Genomic DNA, 18,933 nt, shown 5'->3' with positions numbered 1-18,933 from the left:
AATTCTTTGTAGCTTCCAGAATATCGAGACACTCCCTGATTCATGTGGCCACCCAGACTGTAATTCATACATGTTTTTGTCTCTTTTTTTTTTGTAAGAAAAAAAAAAAAAGACAGAATGGGTAGAAAAAAAAGGGAAATTAAATGTCTACATGCATATTATAGCTGTTATGTATTTACACATCTATTTACAAAAAATTGTCAAAGAGGAACAATGCCGCGTTTAGGTCACAATGTGGAAGTCAATAATCCAATCTGCTTCAAACTCAATGCTTAAAATGCTTTATCATTCTCCTACTGTAAAATAGACACAAAATATATAAGCTATAAAAAAAGAGTCTGATGGAAGTAATGATTTGTGCGTTGGTTCAAAGTTCAATCATTCAAAGACGTGCCAAATGGTGGTGATAGGAGACAGGTGGTTCGGTTGCTCTCACGCAGTGATTCAGCTGTACTGCTGTCGACAGCCGTCGACAGGATGTATCGGCCGCATAAACAGAGCGGAAACTCCTTTTTTTTCTTTTAGTGTTAGAAATTCGCCGTCACTGCGATCGTTTCATCCATTTGCAATATGCAAATAGCTGACAGTGCATTTGCCTGCTGGTGCTTGACCTTCCCCTTGGAGGTTGCTCACCAACTCAATTACGCTTCCTATCTGCAGTCTGTCTGCAAACACCTGTTATCCTCCCACACTCGGCCGCCCTCCGCCAATCCCACTTCAGCACATCTCATCCTCTGTGCGTCTGTTTAGAGGCAGTTGGGATGGAGATGGAGGCTGATGGGGTGAGGGGGAGGATGTCGGGGACGAATAACAGGGGGAGTCGGATGTGCATTAGATTGTTTACCAGTTCCTACTTTTTTTTACATTCATTCGTTTTCTACCGCTTATTCTCACGAGGGTCGCATGGGGTGCTGGAGCCTATCCCAGCTGTCTTGGGGAGAGAGAGGCGGTGTACACCCTGGACTGGTCGCCAGCCAATCACAGGGCACATATAGACAAACAACCATTCACACTCACATTCATACCTATGGACAATTTGGTGTCGCCAATTAACCTAGCATGTTTTTGGAATGTGGGAGGAAACCGGAGAACAGGCAAACTCCACACAGAGATGCCCAAGGGTGGAATCGAACTCGGGTCTCCTAGCTGTGTGGCCTGCACGCTAACCACTTTTTAGCACCGTGCAGCCCACTTTGTTATTTCATTCATTCATTTTCTACCGCTTATCCTCACGAGGGTCGCGGGGGTTGCTGGAGCCTATCCCAGCTGTCTTTGGGCGAGAAAGGCGGGGTAGACCCTGGACTGGTCGCCAGCCAATCACAGGGCACATATAGACAAACAACCATTCACACTCACATTCATACCTATGGACAATTTGGAGTCGCTAATTAACCTAGCATGTTTTTGGAATGTGGGAGGAAACCGGAGTACCCGGGGAAAACCACAAAGAGATGGCCGAGGATGGAATCAAACTCTGGTCTCCTAGCTCTGTGGCCTGCGCACTAACCACTTGGACGCCGTGCAGCCCAACATAACTATTTATTGACCATAAATGCTTGTTCATGACCTTCTCTAAAGAATCGAACCCAGGTCGAAACGGATGTCCTGACTGTGTGGCCCCCAGAAACATCCAGGTTAGGTTAATTATGTGAATGTGAGTTTCTATAATTGACTGACAACCAGTCCAGGGTGTACCCCGCACTCGCCAGAAGAAAGCTGGGATAGGCTCCAGCACGGCCATGACCCATGTGAGGATAAGCGGTAGAAAATGAATGAATGAATGAGTTGGTTAGTATACTTGTATAGTACAAGTCGGAGTCGCCAATTAACCTAGCATGTTTTCGGAATGTGGGAGGAAACCGGAGAACATGCAAACTCTACACAGAGATACCCAAGGGTGGAATCGAACTCAGGTCTCCTAGCTGAGTGGCCTGCACGCTAACCACTCGGGCACCGTGCAGCCCACTTTGTTATTGGATCATTTAATTAGTCTTCTATAGCAGTCAAATGGTCCTTAACTGTTCTTATAAAACCTTGATACAATAACACAACAATAAGAATATAAAATAGCACTTCCACTTGTTTCTTGTAGTTTCTTGTAAAAAAAAAAGCTACCGCACCACCGTTATTATTGCTTTTGCACCTTTGAAACCTTGGTGTGACATAATCACACCTACATTACATCTGTATCAAGAATCTCTGGGAGCTTATTGTGTTCATCTTTTAGGAGACAAGATTGAGAATATTTGGAGGTTTCTTTTTATTGCCCTACATCGAGTGGAAACAAGACAGCTGTGATTGTTAAACACGTCAGTTGTCATGTCGGTGAAGTTATTGCCACGGTAATAAACCAAAAGTGTGACTTCCGCTTGCGGTGGTACTGTACATTGTTCCTCTTTAAAAAAACTAAGTCCTGGTGGACTCTCTACAGTTTTCATGCATATAAACATTTTTCTTTGTTGAAGTGCAGCAGCATCTTACAAGTTCATCGGATTATTTTCAATTATAAATAAATAAATACATAGCAATTAAGTCTTCAATAAATAGAAAATAAATAAAGAAATAAATAATGAAATCAAGTATTTACATACTAATTAGACGCAGCTTAAAAAAAATGAATGGAGCTTTGAGCGACATTATAAAAAGAGTCACTTTGTAACTGAGGGTGTGTTCGCTCAAACTCAAACTTTTTATGCGAGGAGAGCTCATTCTCTGACCCATGCACCTAAAAAGGCAGCAGACGTACGCCACCAAGGCGGAGGAAGAACAATGTATTTTCATAACCACATGTGAGCACCCGACCTCTTATTCCGGTTCTCTGGTTATTTGAGTCAGACGACTTAATTCCAGTACATGAAACCTGTCACACAGGTCACTTCCACATCTTAGCTCTTAAAGAATTTCAACATCAATGGAGAGCTTCGTAAAATGTTTTGGAAATACCCACAGTTACAAAGATGTATTTTTTTTTTAACAAGGAATATTAAGCACAAAAAAATAATTTTAGAAAAATCAAATAGAAAAATAACATTGGTGTGGAAAAAGGGGGTTGTCTTTTTAACCTTTTTAAAATGATCTCCCCTTGTTGTTTTTTTTTGCAAATACTGTCATAGTTCACATTTTCATAAAAAGTTCATGTTGGCAGTTGCAAAAGAATTCAATTCTTAGCAAATAAAAAGCAGCATAAAAATACAAGAGGTCATTTTGTCTCTAAAAAAAAAACAAAACACTGTCCTTTTTTAGGTTTTTTTTTTTGTTCTTTTTCTCATTACTATTTGCTATAAAATATCAAGAATCTAAATATTATTACTATTGATATTAGTATAGTCATTGATAAAAATTCACATGCCAGGCCTCGTATATAATTGTGAACGTGTGTATATGTGTGTGTGTGTTCGGCTGCGCCCATGCCAGTGCATGAGCACGTCGCTTACGTCTACGACTATCATCTACAGTTTCTATTTGGGAAAGGTCAATGATTGTATTATCTGTGGACGATTAGCTACTGTGCAGGGAAAAAGAAATCCAGCATCTTCTGAAATAGTCTTTGCCGTTATCGTTAGAGCTTCTTCATAATCTCAGTGAAAATATTGCTTTCTAAAAAAAGGGAAGAAAAAAAGGCATGGAAGGCAGAGTGATCGGGGTTTAACGGGTTGTGAACCTATAATGGTGAAAGGGGGGGGGGTTCGAAATTCCGCAACTTCCACACTGTTAGTTGTCTGATCCAGAGTCGTCTTCGTCTGCAGAGCCCTTGAAGCAAGCTGACTCATAGTGCTTGTTCAGGTAGGACTTGAGAGCGAAGGTTTTATTGCAGCGCTTGCATCTGTAGTGCTTGAAGGCAGAGTGTGTTTGCATGTGGGCGCGGAGGTTTGAGCGGTCGGCAAAGGCTTTGCCACAGTGTGCGCAAGCAAAGGGCTTCTCCCCCGTGTGCGAGCGCATGTGACCCTGCAGGAGCCACGGCCGGCTGAAGGCCTTGCTGCACACGTCGCACTTGTGCTTGAGGTCGTGGGTGAGGATGTGCATGGCCAAGGCCGGCATGGACACGTACACTTTACCGCACGTGGGACACTTGCGCGCCATCTTGCTGTCGAGGCTGCGGTGCGTCTGCTTGTGTCTGCTGAGGTTGGACGAAGTGGCGTACGTCTTCCCGCACTCGTTGCAGGTGTGGCGAGCCGTACCCGCCGCCCTCTCCTGCGCGGCGGCGTTGGCGCTGCTGCTTCTCGAATCTCCCTCGCGAGCCTCGACGTCTCCCTTTCGTCTCGAGCGCCCGTCAGAGATGAAGAAGGCATCCATGGTGTAACCCTCGGACAGGGCCTCCGATTCGCCGCTGTAGAAGCCGCTGGCGGTCATGCCCGACTGAGGGCTGTCGGGGTGTTTCAGGTCGGGGTCGCAGTACTCGCCGCCGCTGCTCACGTGGGTGTACAGCGGGTCCGACACCGGCTTGTGCTCCATCTTCTTCTCCCCCTGGTATACAGATGGCGTGATGTAATCCTGGATGTAGCCTGGGTAAAGAGACGCACGCAAACACAGTTGGCCAGCAGTTGTGATGGATGAGGACGCGGTGACATGCCTGCTGATTACATCATTATCATGTTGGATGAAATAGTCAAAGAGCCGCACGGAGGTAATTGCATTTCTTCCGCATCCCAACAGGTTGGCGCACACCAAAGTGCAGCCATGCACGGAAACCTGATGAGCTCAGATGCGTTGAGGAAGGTCGCTAAAATATTCCCATGAATGTCCTTTTAAGATGAAGGCACGAGTTGTGTTGGCTCAAGCTTATGTTTATGATTGGTGGAAGATGTGCTTTGGGAGTACTTTAATGCATGTACTTCAACCACTGTGTACCTTGAGAAACCGTCAGGTGTGCCGTGAGGAATTATCCAATATCACTTTTTATAATTAACATTTATTAATCATTCATTCATTTTCTACCGCTTTTCCTCACGAGGGTCGCGGCGGGTGCTGGAGCCTATCCCAGCTGTCTTCGTGCGAGAGGCGGGGGACACCCTGGACTGGTCGCCAGCCAATCACAGGGCACATATAGACAAACAACCATTCACACTAACATTCATACCTATGGACAATTTGGAGTCGCCAATTAACCTAGCATGTTTTTGGAATGTGGGAGGAAACCCGGAGTACCCGGAGAAAACCCACGCATGCACGGGGAGAACATGCAAACTCCACACAGAGATGGCTGAGGGTGGAATTGAACCCTGGTCTCCTAGCTGTAAGGTCTGCGCGCTAATCATCATTTGCAAATATTATGTCAACAGCCGTTATGTCAATAGTATACATGGAGCCAAATATTACAATTTCATTTGGTTTATTTGCTCAAACGGAAAGAATTGAACAGGGATGGAATATTCCTTTAACCAATCTGATTGAGGCATCTTGTACCCGCTCAAAACGGAAAGTTGTCAGGGTGCGTTCTACTTCTCTGTGGTGTTTTTCTTCTTCTGTTGTTTATTGGCGGTTGGCAAGCAGCTTTCGTGTGCATTAGCGCCATCTGTGAAACAGAATCTAAACCAGGGGTCTCAAACACGCGGCCAAATGTGGCCCGCAGGACACTAGTTTGAGACCCCCACCTTGATATGAAAGTTTAATGTTAGTGCGGCCCGCGCAAGTTTGATGTGGATGCTGTATGGTATCATGTACCCAGAAAAAATTATTACATTTGATTAATGTTCATGTTAAAGGTTAAATAACTGTTAATAGTTATCCTCCCTATCCGTGTGGAAGTGGTAAGTTTTTGGCTATTTAAGTTTAAAGGAAATAACTTGAAGGCTACCGTTTAGGTCGCTAGCTCTCTAGTTTGCGAGTTAGCATGTGTCTCAAGACCCTGCAGTTGCGCAATATGTTGTAAATAAAAAGAGTATAAATGTGACTATAGTCGTGTTTTGTCATGTCTACAGGGCTCTAATAATGCTTTGTTCATTTTAATCTGAAAAGAATAATTTGTCTACCCACCAACTAGATATGACGTAAAACGCAGCTCCAGACGTTCTTCACTTTTAAAAATGGAGGCCAGCAATCGGCACTCGACTAAGCAAAGTTTATTTTTGATTCAAACTAAATTTCAAGAGTGGACAGACGAAAAACTGGCAATACGGAGTTATTCCAACAAGTGAAAGAAAAACTTGGGGAAGGCGGTATCACGTGATGTTGGTGTTTACGCTTTACTGGGCATGCCCTATTGACTCTTCGCATGTAGACAAGAGATTGGAATATTCCTTTCTATGGATACCATTGTTTCCCGAAAGGTCATTCGGAAAGAGGAAAAAGTCGTCATGTAAAAACGTGGCTACTGTGGAGTGTCTGTGGTGTAAAGACTAGCATAGCAATGTAATATCGGTCCGTGTGGCAACACCTGCCTTGTTCCTCCGATAGACTTATTGATGCACGTGTGACGTCGTGGTGACATTTTGTAACATTTTTGTTTAGTGGTGTGCCACAAGATTTTTCCAATGTAAAAAACACTGTTCTAATGTATGGCTACTGTGTACAACTAGGAATGGGAATGGGAATGGGAATGGCCTTTGTTGTCATTATACAAGATGTACAACGAGATTGGAGAGCTTTTCCTTTCAGTGCAGTAGTCAAGTTTTTTTTTTAAAAGTCTATAAAAGTAGAGTAAAAAAGACAATTTAACAAGATATATACAAGATATCCAAAATATACACATAGTATTGCACAGGAGCATATGCAGGAGCAGATATATTAATTTTAGTGCAATGATAAATGGGTCATAGTGCAAATAATGACTGGTGTATACTGGTGAGTAAAGTCACATATGAGTGTATCGTAATGGGTTGTTAAATACATAAATATGATTTAGGTAGTAACAGAGGATAGTGATGGAAATATTGCCCATTTGCATTATGCTAAAGACCGCATTATGTCCTCCTTCAAGGAGGTTAAACAGGCTTAAGAGTGATACCGAAAAGCAAGTTCCCCCTGTTAGTACAGAACCTGAATTCAGAGAGAAATATTTCCTGGCATCATTTGAGGCTCTCATTTCCTTCCTGAAACAGCCTAGTGCCAAAAGTGCTAAAAAGGCTTGCTGGCAACCAAAAAAGAAGCCAATACATTCTCATGCTGCGACTCCGGAGAGCTGAATGCATTCAAGTTGCAGTTTACCTTCAGGGGAAATACACCTTTTGATTATTTAGGTTGATCATTTGAATGCAGAAACGAGAATTTCTTTCCGTAGAGAGGCATGGTGCATAGCTGGCAGAAAATGCCATTCCTATAAACACTGTGTGCAGCAAGCAGTGGAAATTGGGTATTGATGGCTTTTTAATGAAATTCAAACATTTGAACTGATCAATATTCTATCCTGTGTAAAATAGTGCAGATGTTGCAAGAGGCCAACAACAAGAGCGGGTATCAGCCGACAAAACAATGCTAGTTTATTGAACCCGGTTTGCTCGAGGACTGACAATTGGAGACGTATATCGGTTCGTGAAGAGGGTCACCTGTCTAATGCGGCGAGCATGCTCAAGTGGCTTGAAGAAACCATTAAGAAATCAGCTCAAGTGCTCTTGGACGGCGGTGTGTCGATGGCCAAGGACTTTTTTTGTCCATACACCGATTTGACATCGAAACACCGGGCCTGTAAACACTCCCATGTGACACCGCGTGGGTTGACCATTTCAATGACAGGCAAAACATATCAAAATGTATAAATAATGAAAAATCTTTAGGATTTTTTTGTTAAATAATACTACAGTTCTATAATATGATTACATCTCAGAGTTGTTTACTGTGTTTGAATGAGTCAAGGTCAGGAATGAAGCTCATCATTTAGGACACACGCCGGGCTGTATAAGCCTTTTTTACAGCCTCATAGACTCATTCCTCAGATGCAAAGCAAGCATGTAATTAATGGACCCTCTCAGCCAGCCCTCTTTGTTGTCAACAGACACTCAAGTCAAATGTCTCCACAATGGGGGGAAGAAAAAAAAAAAAAATCTCCTGGCACAGCAGAAGTGCTGATGCTTGACGTCTCCTGGTAATTCATCTGTTTACCCTTTTGTAGGCTTGGCTTAAAAAAAAAAACATTGACTGAATTTTCAAGGTTATTTTTATAGATAGATCAACGATTAACCAAGGAAGCCACTCTGAAGTATTTGTAATTTAATCAAACAATCAAAAAGTCAGTCGACGCTACACAGATCCATTAAAAAAATTCCCAGAAACGGTTAATGTCTGGGCTGAATAACAGGTGTGCATTAGCAATATTAATAATGCTGTAAAGATATCCTAATAAATAATCATAACAAAGGCACACATATGGCACTTTGAACAGGGCCGCAAAATGGAAGCAATGATCTTAAACTAGACTGTGACTGTGAAAGTGAAGGTCGCTCTCGGCGCTGTAGAGTGGAGCTCAGACTGTCCGAGCCACAGTGTGAGGCTGCGAGCCTTTCTTCCCGTTTACTGTAAAACCTCACGTGACGGACCTTGCCTCTATACCCAAGCATTGTAGTCTCCTTATTCTCTTTCCTATCGCTCTGCGTCTCCTTCCTAGGCTGCACTTGTTCAACACATTCAATGTCTCTTGTGGCGGCGATGGGCCTGCATGGCTGAAACTCTAACCCCTGCTAGTTTTTCAAATGCCCGGAAGGAAGAGAAAGATGTAGCCGAGCGATGCGATGGGGGTGGGGAGACATGTGCATGCTCCATTTGGAGGGGGAGAGGGGGGCAAAGGGAGGATCGGACCATGATGGGAAACTCAAGGACAATAACAGCTAAGGACAAATGTATGGTCCGGTACTCCGGACTCTCACGTCTATCAACCCGCATGAAGACCGAATAAAATCCGCTAGCGAGCGTTCAGCTTGCGCTGGTGCTGAAGCGGCCATACATACACAAGTGATTAGACACACGTTTTGTTCCCTATTTACATAAGCTAATCCGCGGCTGTGACCTGAATCATGTCTGTCCTTCACTTGGAGTCAAAAAACAAAAGTCTGGGAGCAGGGTGGTGGTGGGGGGGGGGGGGGGGGTGAGATTATTCGGGATATTGATGCAAATAGCAGTTAGCTCAGCTCTTCATTTCCCACACCGCCAACATGTTATTGGCTACACACTCAAAAACAAAGGATGATGCCATCTGTGCTAAGTGTGGAGTTATCGTTCGTGCTGAAATCAAGCACTCTAACACACATCATCGGTGTGCATGTCTGCAGCGGGGGCAAACTGGAGGTATGCGAACTCACCATTCTCGCTCAGACGAACACCGCCGAGGCTGGTCACCGAGTCTGTGATGGAGCCTGCAAAAGTCAGCGAGTCGTTGAGGTGGTGGTGATGATTGTTGGCGGCTGCATTGGATGAAGAAAAATCATCAAGCTTGATCTTCTTCACCAAAAACGAACGGGGCATGTTTCAGTGGATGATAACACAGAGCGGCGGAAAACGCATGAAAGCAAAAAATAAAAACCTTCTTAAAAGAGAGAGAGAGAGAGAGAGAGAGAGCACACGGGTATAATGCTGGCTTCACGGTTAATCCTTGTGAAGAAAACAGTGTCCGAAAAACAAAAGATGATAATAAAAAAAAATGCAACCCAGTGGTGAAAACAACGCTGATTTCAATGCTGTGTAATGCACTCTGGCTCCCTCAGTTTCCCCCGGAAAAATGAAAAATAAATAAATAAAAGTGATCCTGTTCAGCACTGGATAGCTCCTGTGATGCAGCCGGCTTAAAGGACCAGTGAGGAGGAGAAGAGATGGAGACAGGCGCAGGGGAGGGAGAGAAAGAGAGAGAGAGAGAGACACTGTCAGACTAGCTGAGATCAGCAATCACGCCAGCCTTTATATGGGGCACAGGCAGTGGAAGATCAGGTGGTGCTGCGAAATGGAGCTGCTTAGCTTTAATCCATCAAATGTCCCCGGGGACACACATCAAATTACTAGTGAACCGTCTGTGCATTCGCACACAGACACAGGAGAAAGAACATAGCCAGACCCCCGCTGCCCCCTCTGCTGCTGCTGCTCCCCCCCCCCCCTCCTTACTTCCATTCCCCTCCTCTGCTTCTTTCACCCCGCTTATGCTCCATGCTCGGAGGAGGAGTGAAAGAGGTGGGATGGAGACAATGGAGATGTGGATGAGAGCACACTCGGTGTCCTGTCCCCCCATTGTTTTCAGATGAAGTGGCACAGTTTATGTTTGCCTTGTGCAAGGCGCTGCCGCCGCCTCCCTCATGTCGTCTGCGTTACCTCAAACAGCTTTCACATGTTAGCGGGCCCTGCAAAACCGTACTGATGGAGGTCATCTCTGGGACTACCGGACCCATTTTTTTTTTTTTTTTTTTTTTTTGGAAAAAAACACTCGGGATTTCCCGGGGGTTGTTGATGAGGCGGCTTCAGGGAGCGGTGCTTTCTCCCAGCTACGGCTGCACAGATGTGTGTCCTGCCATGCGTGACAGGGAATTATCTGATTAATTAATTACATCTTTTTGAATTAGAATGAAATCTAGAATTAGATCCACGCTCGCAAAATTAGCCAGGAACCTCAGCATTTACTTTGTGTTTGTGTGAACTTATTGTGGGAATGAATTAATTACATTTTTTCTCAAAGCTCAATGTTGATTTTGACTTTGGAAGTGAAAACCTTCATTTACAGTTCAAAAGGAAACCAAATAAATCAGAAACTCATTCCACACCTGTTTGATTCACCATCAACAGGAACCACATGTTTGATTCTAAAAGTCAAATTATCCAAATTGTTTATAATAATAGCTTCCTTTCAAAAATATGATAATATTCCATTCAATTCAATTCAATTTATTTTATTGAGTTGTGATAAATTACAATGCAATTCTTAACCAACAAGTATTACATACATTCACTGGCTGGGTCAGTATGAACATGTCAATAATTAAATACAAGAGTCTGTTATATTCTACTTTATGCCACTTCATCTTAATTAATTAATTGTCAATATGATAAATATTGTACAAAAATTACAAACATACAACATAAGGTGGCCAGAAATATTTCTCAGTATTGAACTAAGCAAAATTTTGCTCTCAATCAGAAATCACTCCACACTCTTTATTGCTCTCTGGTTCTACCATATCTTACTTATTGTGCGGAAATATGTTCTAATAACTATAAAAGCAATCTTCACTCGCTAAATGTACTGCAAAAAAGGTCAGTAAGGATAATTCATAATGCCGCCTACAGAGAACATACTAACTCCTTATTTCTAAAATCACAAACTTGCTGATATAGTTCATCTTCAAACAGCTAAAATAATGCATAAGGCTAAAAATAAGCAATTAGCTAAAAATGTCATCCAATACTTATGATCTCAGGGAAGAAGTACATTTGAAACACTTCTATGCTAGGACTACGTTATGCTAGCCATAGCATTTCAGTATGTGGAATCAAACTATGAAATGGATTGAGTAAGGAAATCAAACAATGCACAACGATGAGCCAATTCAAGAAACAATACAAGCAGTTGATGTTTGCTAAATACAAGGATGAAGAGTCTTGATGAGTCATTATTAAAAAAACAACAAAAAAAACCCTTAAACTGTATTATGGAAAGCAGGAAGTGAACAAATGTAAAGTTACTGATTGTAAAAGTACCAGATTGAGGTGTAGGATTTAATAAGCTTTGCTTCTTCCTACTCCTTTTGGACATGTGGAACTGGGAAATGATTATGTGATGCATTCAATTGTAATCTGATGCATGTTCAAATGAAATAAAACCATTACCATTACCATAAATTCCAGTTCTACACCCCTGTAATCCTGCACTCACATTGATACTGTAATGTATTTTAGACAAAGCTCCGTGTTATTATTATGAATTAGCATCATCATCATTTCAGCTTTGTGCTTTGTGCTAATTTTATTCCTCCAACGTACCAATAAAGGCCAATTAAATAAAAATAAACAGGCCACAGGTGAGCCAGGTCACCAGCCGATGACATGACTCTCCAAATCATCACTGACTGTGGAAACTTCACACCGTACTTCAAGCTGGACTTGAAGTGTGACTTCCCGTGTGAAGTTTCCACAGTCAGTGATGATTTGGGGAAGAATGTCATCCGCTGGTGTTGGTCCACTGTGTTTTCACTGTGTGTACGGTCAACACAGTAATCTACCAGGACATTGTAGAGCAATTTATGCTTCCTTCTGCTGACAAGCTTTATGGAGATGCCGATTTCATTGATTGATTTTCATTCATGATTGGCCAGCAAACTCATGAGCAAACTCATGCTAATACTTAACAACAACTAAAAGTAAAGATTAATATAACATTTGGTTGTTAAAATCTGGCTGTATGAGCTTTTAATTTTTCATCAACAAGGATGAGGACGAGAATATACCATCAAAGGTTCTCCTATTTGACGGTGACAGAGCACTAATGCAGGTGCATCGCAAGCACGATGCCTGGATTAGCCTGCTGCTGTGTTTAATGTAACTGTCAGGAACAGATTACAAGTGTCCTGCGAGGTGGTGTACTTGGTGACACGCATTTAAAGGCAATGGGTAGGCGTCCATTTGATTGGTTAAGATTACACTCGGCTGTGTTAAACGCTCTTTGCCATTTGTGCAGGTGAGAGGGACGGAGGCGTGGGTGCGCTGAGCTGCGCTGGGCTCAGGTAAAAATGGGCATATTTCAGGCATAATGTGACATGGTGATTAATCATGATTAATTAATGTGAAAACCATAATTAATCTGATTTTAAAAAATAATAATCATTTGACAGTCCTGATATACTATATATTCACGTATATGAGCGTGATGTATTTGCGGCATTAGATCCTCCACATCACCTGAAGATCCTTCAAGCTTGAGATGAAAGGTCTCATTACTTTTTCTCTTCCATGTTGATGTGTCATTAAAGGTGCCACAAATTTATCTGGCCACTTAGGGTGTCCTCTCTCATATTCTAAATCATCCTCGCCACGTATGGCGACCTTGCGCCTCCGACAAGGCAACACCCAAGAGGAGAAGGTGACAAATCACAGTGTGGATTTATCACACAATTATGATTGTTCATTACATGTTCATGTTAGTGTCACCATGTTCAGTCGGAATGCCAAGACAAGGACAAGAGGGTTCAGGCCAAGAGGGATTGTGTGAAATGATGACCTTTTTCGTCAGTAGATGCACGTTAACTCAGTATTCACTCCAGCTTCAGCCATCCTCGGCGTAACCTGATGATGTTTGACTTCCTTCATGGCTGCTATATTGCATACATTGCAAAAGAGTGCAAGGAAAAATGCACTTTTTTAAATTTCACCCATAGAAAAAAAAGATAATTCATTAAAAACACCTCCAAAATGTTTTATTGTTGATACCATGTAATGCTTACCATGGGTGGAATAATTTAAAACAGATTATATTCAAGGTAAGCACAAAATCCAAAGAAATACAGCTGGAATAGGTGCAAATTCTGGAAGATCTAAAAAGCTTTCTGTGCTGCTTATTGTGTGCGGCTACTCTATCGGAGTCCACAATTCAACACAAAGGACCGAAAAATGTGTAGAGTTTGGCTTCACTCAACAATATGCGTTCAAAAGAGTAATATATTTGCGTCACAAATATGTGTGCACGAAAAAAAAATCAAAATTCAAAAACGCTTGTTGTTACTTTCTCGTATCACTGCACACAACAAACCAGAAATACTCATCAAATACTCATCCCCAAAATCCGACCAGAAATCAGCTCACGGAAAAAAGTGGCGGGGTAAGTGACCGTTGATGCACTACACTGCTGATGGGGATGTCATACAACTTCAGGTCAACAAATCTGAACTATCCCTTTAATAATAATAACAACGCCATTGCAGCTTGGAATAGTTGTGTCCAACTAACTACATTCTTAGCTGCCTCTTTTTACCTGTTTTTATATCTTTACAATGCACAGAAAAGAGAAAGACACAAAAGCATTTTGGATGATGGACAACATTTTTAAAAAGTGCAGTTTTCCTTTAAATTATTCATAATAATCCCCCGTCTGTGACCTGGACTTAACGTAGCACATTCTTTAACGCCCTTAAATTCTTAATTGGTAGCTTTTAGATGTTGAGTGCGGTGTGCGACTCTTCACAAAAATCTACGACACCGCGGCTGTTGCAGTGCATCTTCAGGCCGAGTGTGTTTATTGCACACTTTCCCACAGAAACAGTCTGCAGTCATCATTATGTAGAGAGATTTAAATATTAAAAATGACTCCATTTATGTTGTAATAATTCATAATCATAATTATGATATTATTATATTCATTCATTTTCTACCGCTTTTTCCTCATGAGGGTCGCGGGGGTGCTGGAGCCTATCACAACTGTCTTTGGCCAAAAGGCGGGATACACCCTGGACTGGTGGCCAGTCAATCACAGGGCACATATAGACAAACAACCATTCACACTCACATTCATACCTATGGACAATTTGGAGTGGCCAATTAACCTAGCATGTTTTTGGAATGTGGGAGGAAACCGGAGTACCCGGAGAAAACGTGGAGAACATGCAAACTCCACACAGGTGGAATTGAACCCTGGTCTCCTAGCTGTGAGGTCTGCGCGCTAACCACTCGACCGCCTTGCCGCCCTATTATTATATTCTATATTATTATTAAAATATATTATATATATTATTATATATTATATAATAATATTAATAAGTAAAAATAATTAAAAATATTAATAACTATTATATAAATAATTAAAAATATTTTACTTAATAATTATTAATATTATTATATTATAATAATATTATATATAATTATTATATATTATTATATAACATATATAATAATATATATAATATATTTTAATAATATTATTATATATTATTATTAACAATAATAATCTTGCATTTGCTGGAAAATGTCTGGAACAATTGTTTGCACAACTCTTCCGCATCTAAGCCGGTTCTCCGGTTCGCTTATGTCCCCTAGACTCTGACATGTGGTCACAGCCTCAGGATGTTACCATAGCGACTGACCCCCCCCTCAGGCTGGAGGAATGGTCTTCTCATTGGGCTGCTCTGGTCGGATGGGGGTGAAGCTGTGATACAATCAGCCTCATTAACATCCTTTATGGCCCTCCAGGGTTGGGAGACGACCTGGCCAGCTGAATTAATGAAGTCAATCTACTTGATTTGTTCCTTCACTCTGTTCCACGGGACAAACCGCTGAGAATTACCTCTCCACAGGAATGTTTATTATATATTTACACCGCAATGCCTCTTTAATCACGTCAATCCCAGCTAATTCAGACACCTGACAGCAAGAGAACAGCTAAACCAGGGGTCTCAAACTCAATTTACCTGGGGGCCACCGGAGCTAGGTTCTGGGTGAAACCGGGCCGCATCAGGTTTTCAAAAAAAAACAAACAAAAAAACGCATTTATTAAAAACTCTGGAAAAAATCAATAAATAAATATCTTCAATGCTTTTGCTTCTGCTATACTCTACACTTTTTCAGTACTTTGGTTCCGGTTTTCCACACCAAAATATCTGATAAAATATTCCACTGTTCTCAAATATCTTCATTTTTATTTTTCTATACACAAAATAAGATTAAAAAAATTAATAAATAAACAATTAAGAATAAAGACAATAAATCAATCATTCAGTAATAAATAAGTAAAATAATAATAAAACGGCAAATAAGAAAAACATAAGAAACCACATACAGTTGGTAGAGAAATTATTTTTTTCAGATTCAAATGTACACTATTAAGTTATTTAACCTTTAACATGAACATTAATGAAACTTAATAATTTGACCCAATTAGCAAGATGTTAGCAATTAGCAACATGTTTGATGAGATGCTTTTTCTTGACGTGTATTTTCCCTTTTATTCCAAATCATTTCCTGCATTTATTTGTACCCAGCGTCATAAGCCTTCATTGCCTTTAGCTTCATTGCTAATCCAAAGCGTAACAGGGTAGGGTAACAGTATGGGCGGGGCCAAAATCATGTTAATTGTGTCCGGTGTGCACACAGCTTTGAGCTGTCGTTTCAACATTAAACTTTGGTATCAAGGTGCCAAATGTGGCCCATGGGCCGCAAGTTTGAGACCCCTGAGCTAAACAGAATACGGAACTTCCATTGCATTAAATCTTAAGTGTCATACTTGGCTGTACTTATATAAAGTCACTCTGATCCGGGTGAGTGAGGTGAAAAGAAGCTAAGAGTCCATTAGGCGTAGGCATCTATAATTCAACTCCTTTTTGCTTACTGGGTCACTTCAATGAGGCTTTTTTTTTTTGAGCAGTCGCCATATTTGTTCACTGCTGATGCAACAAGTATGCATTGCCGTTGGAAATTTGGCATTAAATCACACATACTTGTGGGTCCAGACAAAATGGCGTCTTATTGGAGGGCAGCGGGGTGTGCGGGGACTGCTGGGGTGCTAGGCACTCGGTGGGTGCACTCAGGGGATAGGGGGCCAGGTGGGTCGCCTGGCGGGGTTGGTGGTGGTGTGCTTCGGCAATGTCCTGGGGTTTTGCTGGGGTGTCCGATGTTCAAACTCTTCTTATGTTGTTTTGTCTTATGTAAGATTGTGTGATTATATGTGTGGAAAAAAATCACTTATTGAATTGGTAACTGCTATGGCGTGGAGAAGGGGTAGGATTTTAATAAGCTTTGCTTCTTCCTGCTCCTTTTCAGACATGTATATATACGTATATATATATATATACACATATATATTGTAAGTGTATATGTGAGAAAGAATAATGTAACATAGTATGCATGTCGCAGCACGGTGGACGAGTGGTTAGCGCGCAGACCTCACAGCTAGAAGACCAGGGTTCAATTCCACCCTCGGCCATTACTCTGTGTGGAGTTTGCATGTTCTCCCCGTGCATGCGTGGGTTTTCTCCGGGTACTCCGGTTTCCTCCCACATTCCAAAAACATGCTAGGTTAATTAGCGACTCCAAATTGTCCATAGGTATGAATGTGAGTGTGAATGGTTGTTTGTCTATATGTGCCAATCTGTGATTGGCCGGCGACCAGTCCAGGGTGTACCCCGCCTCTCGTCCAATGACAGCTGGGATAGGCTCCAGCACCCCCCCGCGACCCTCGTAAGGAAAAGCGGTAGAAAATGAATGAATGAATGAAGAATTTGCCGACATGCTTGCATTTGACTCTTGTCGAGTTTTTTCCTTTTTTTTTTTTTTTTTTTAAATGTACATATGTACGGCTCACTGAAAGCAATATTTGACAATTTGCTGTGGATTTCCTGTCCAACAACTCAAACGGCCTCTCCATTCACACTGTATCTAATACTGTTTGGCAGATAGTTGAGTGTATCACTCATGCCCTATTTGGCTTGTGTCTGCCTGTTGTCCTGTGTGCATCTCGGAGCGTGTGTGCATTTGTTGTCCACGGGCAACTGTTCACTAAATAGGGCAATTAAGTGTGAAAAGCAGAAAGGAGCTTGTTCATTCCTATTTTTTTTTTTTTTTTTTTTTTGTGGCAGAGATAATTTATGCTAATAACATCTCTACCACTCAAGCTGCCCAAAAATGATAGCAGACCCTTTTGGCTTCAGAAGAATCTTTTCATCCTCTTGGAGGAAGAAGGGGGGGGGGGACTGGTCTCTCAAACACCTTGCAAATAAGACAGCTGCGTGGCAGTGAATGAAGCTCTTCCCCCTCTCCTTCTCGGCCTTTCATCTGCAGATGATCATCTTTCCTCCTCCACTGTGTTGCATGTTTCTTGTTTGTTCTTCATTTAGCCTGTGGAATACTCACACCAAATTCTTCCATTTTTCCTTTCAAGATTCTTCACAGGAAGCTGCGGAATGTGCGAATGTTACTGTAAATAGCATCCGATGTATGAATTATCGCACTTAAATTCCCGCTCGGTATTGGTACATTCCTGTAGCATAACGAGGGGTAACTGAGGCTTTGGGTGGCTGTAGTGAACAGAGGGGGGGTTATAGTGGCAGTTCAATAAATAATCCCAGCGAGAGTAGCAGCAATAAACCATATGAAATCTGTGCCGGCTTCCCGCTACTATGCTCTCTCTAAGAATAAATGTGGCAGCTTCCAAAGGAAAGATCATTTCTTTTGTGCTCCGACAAAAAGAATCAAAATCAAGATGTGGGCTACAAAGTATCCCCCCCCCCATGTCTGTTGTATTCTAAGCCGTATAAAACGAGCGTGGTTTCATACAGAAGGAAGTAATTATTTTTTTCCCATATTATAAGACACTCTATAAAACTGCTCCATTGTGTTCTCAATACAAGCGCATTCATTTCCCATTGCTGTAATTAAACCCCAAACTATTACAGTCATCATCGCACCTTGCTCTGATTTATTGAGAAATAATTCTTCCAATAATCTTGGTCTAAATTAATTGCATTAATTAATCAGAAGTGCATCTTTGCCCTCCCCCCAGTTTGTCCCTGAAATAAAAAGTCAGCGTAGGTCTTTTCACATGATGTTCTGTCACCAAGGTCAGAGCGGTGTTAAGCAGAGCAGTTAATAGACTGTCGTTTCTAATTTGTACTTCATCGCAAAGCAAGATGAGAATATGCATAAGTGAGATGGTATCTGGAGTGTTTAGACCACCGAGGCAACAAATGGGCAGATTTGCATGCGTGTCGTCTGTATGGTGCAGTCAGGAGAGATTACTGACAGTGCAAGATATGGAGAAAAACACACCAGTGACAATTTTTTTTTTTTTTTTTTTGCGGCTGAAGGGGACAAAAGAAAACAGTCCGTGACCCCAAAAGACGGAACGCTTTCATAAATAAGAAGAAATCTGCAGCCACACGCATTGTATGTACACACAGACAAGCGTGTGTTTTTCTTCTAGTACATGTCAGGCAAGAGGGCTGACATCAATTTCCACAGGATTAGGCGGCCCTGTGGAAAATGATTGCTTTTTCTCATACTTAGTAACAATTTTTCAATTTCCTGTGGTCTTTGTTACTCTCAACATTT

At 41.8% G+C, this 18,933-nt stretch overlaps 1 protein-coding gene across 1 annotated transcript; it reads right to left on the bottom strand.

The window, feature by feature from the left end:
• Positions 1-2,221: 2,221 nt before the first annotated feature.
• On the bottom strand, positions 2,222-9,777 carry scrt2 (scratch family zinc finger 2). The gene is made up of 2 exons (XM_058050505.2): positions 9,228-9,777; positions 2,222-4,502 (listed from the first exon to the last, which is right to left on the bottom strand). The coding sequence occupies exons 1-2, from the start codon at positions 9,388-9,390 to the stop codon at positions 3,712-3,714; spliced, it is 954 nt and encodes a 317-aa protein (XP_057906488.2). The 5' UTR covers positions 9,391-9,777; the 3' UTR covers positions 2,222-3,711.
• Between the last annotated feature and the right edge of the window lie 9,156 nt (positions 9,778-18,933).

The sequence above is a fragment of the Doryrhamphus excisus genome, linkage group LG15, assembly GCF_037039965.1.
Source record: "Doryrhamphus excisus strain RoL-2023G ecotype Guam linkage group LG15, RoL_Dexc_Guam_v1.1, whole genome shotgun sequence".
Lineage (NCBI taxonomy): Eukaryota > Metazoa > Chordata > Actinopteri > Syngnathiformes > Syngnathidae > Doryrhamphus > Doryrhamphus excisus.
Note: the sequence above shows the minus strand (reverse complement) of the source record. Positions and strands in the feature narration are given on the sequence as shown.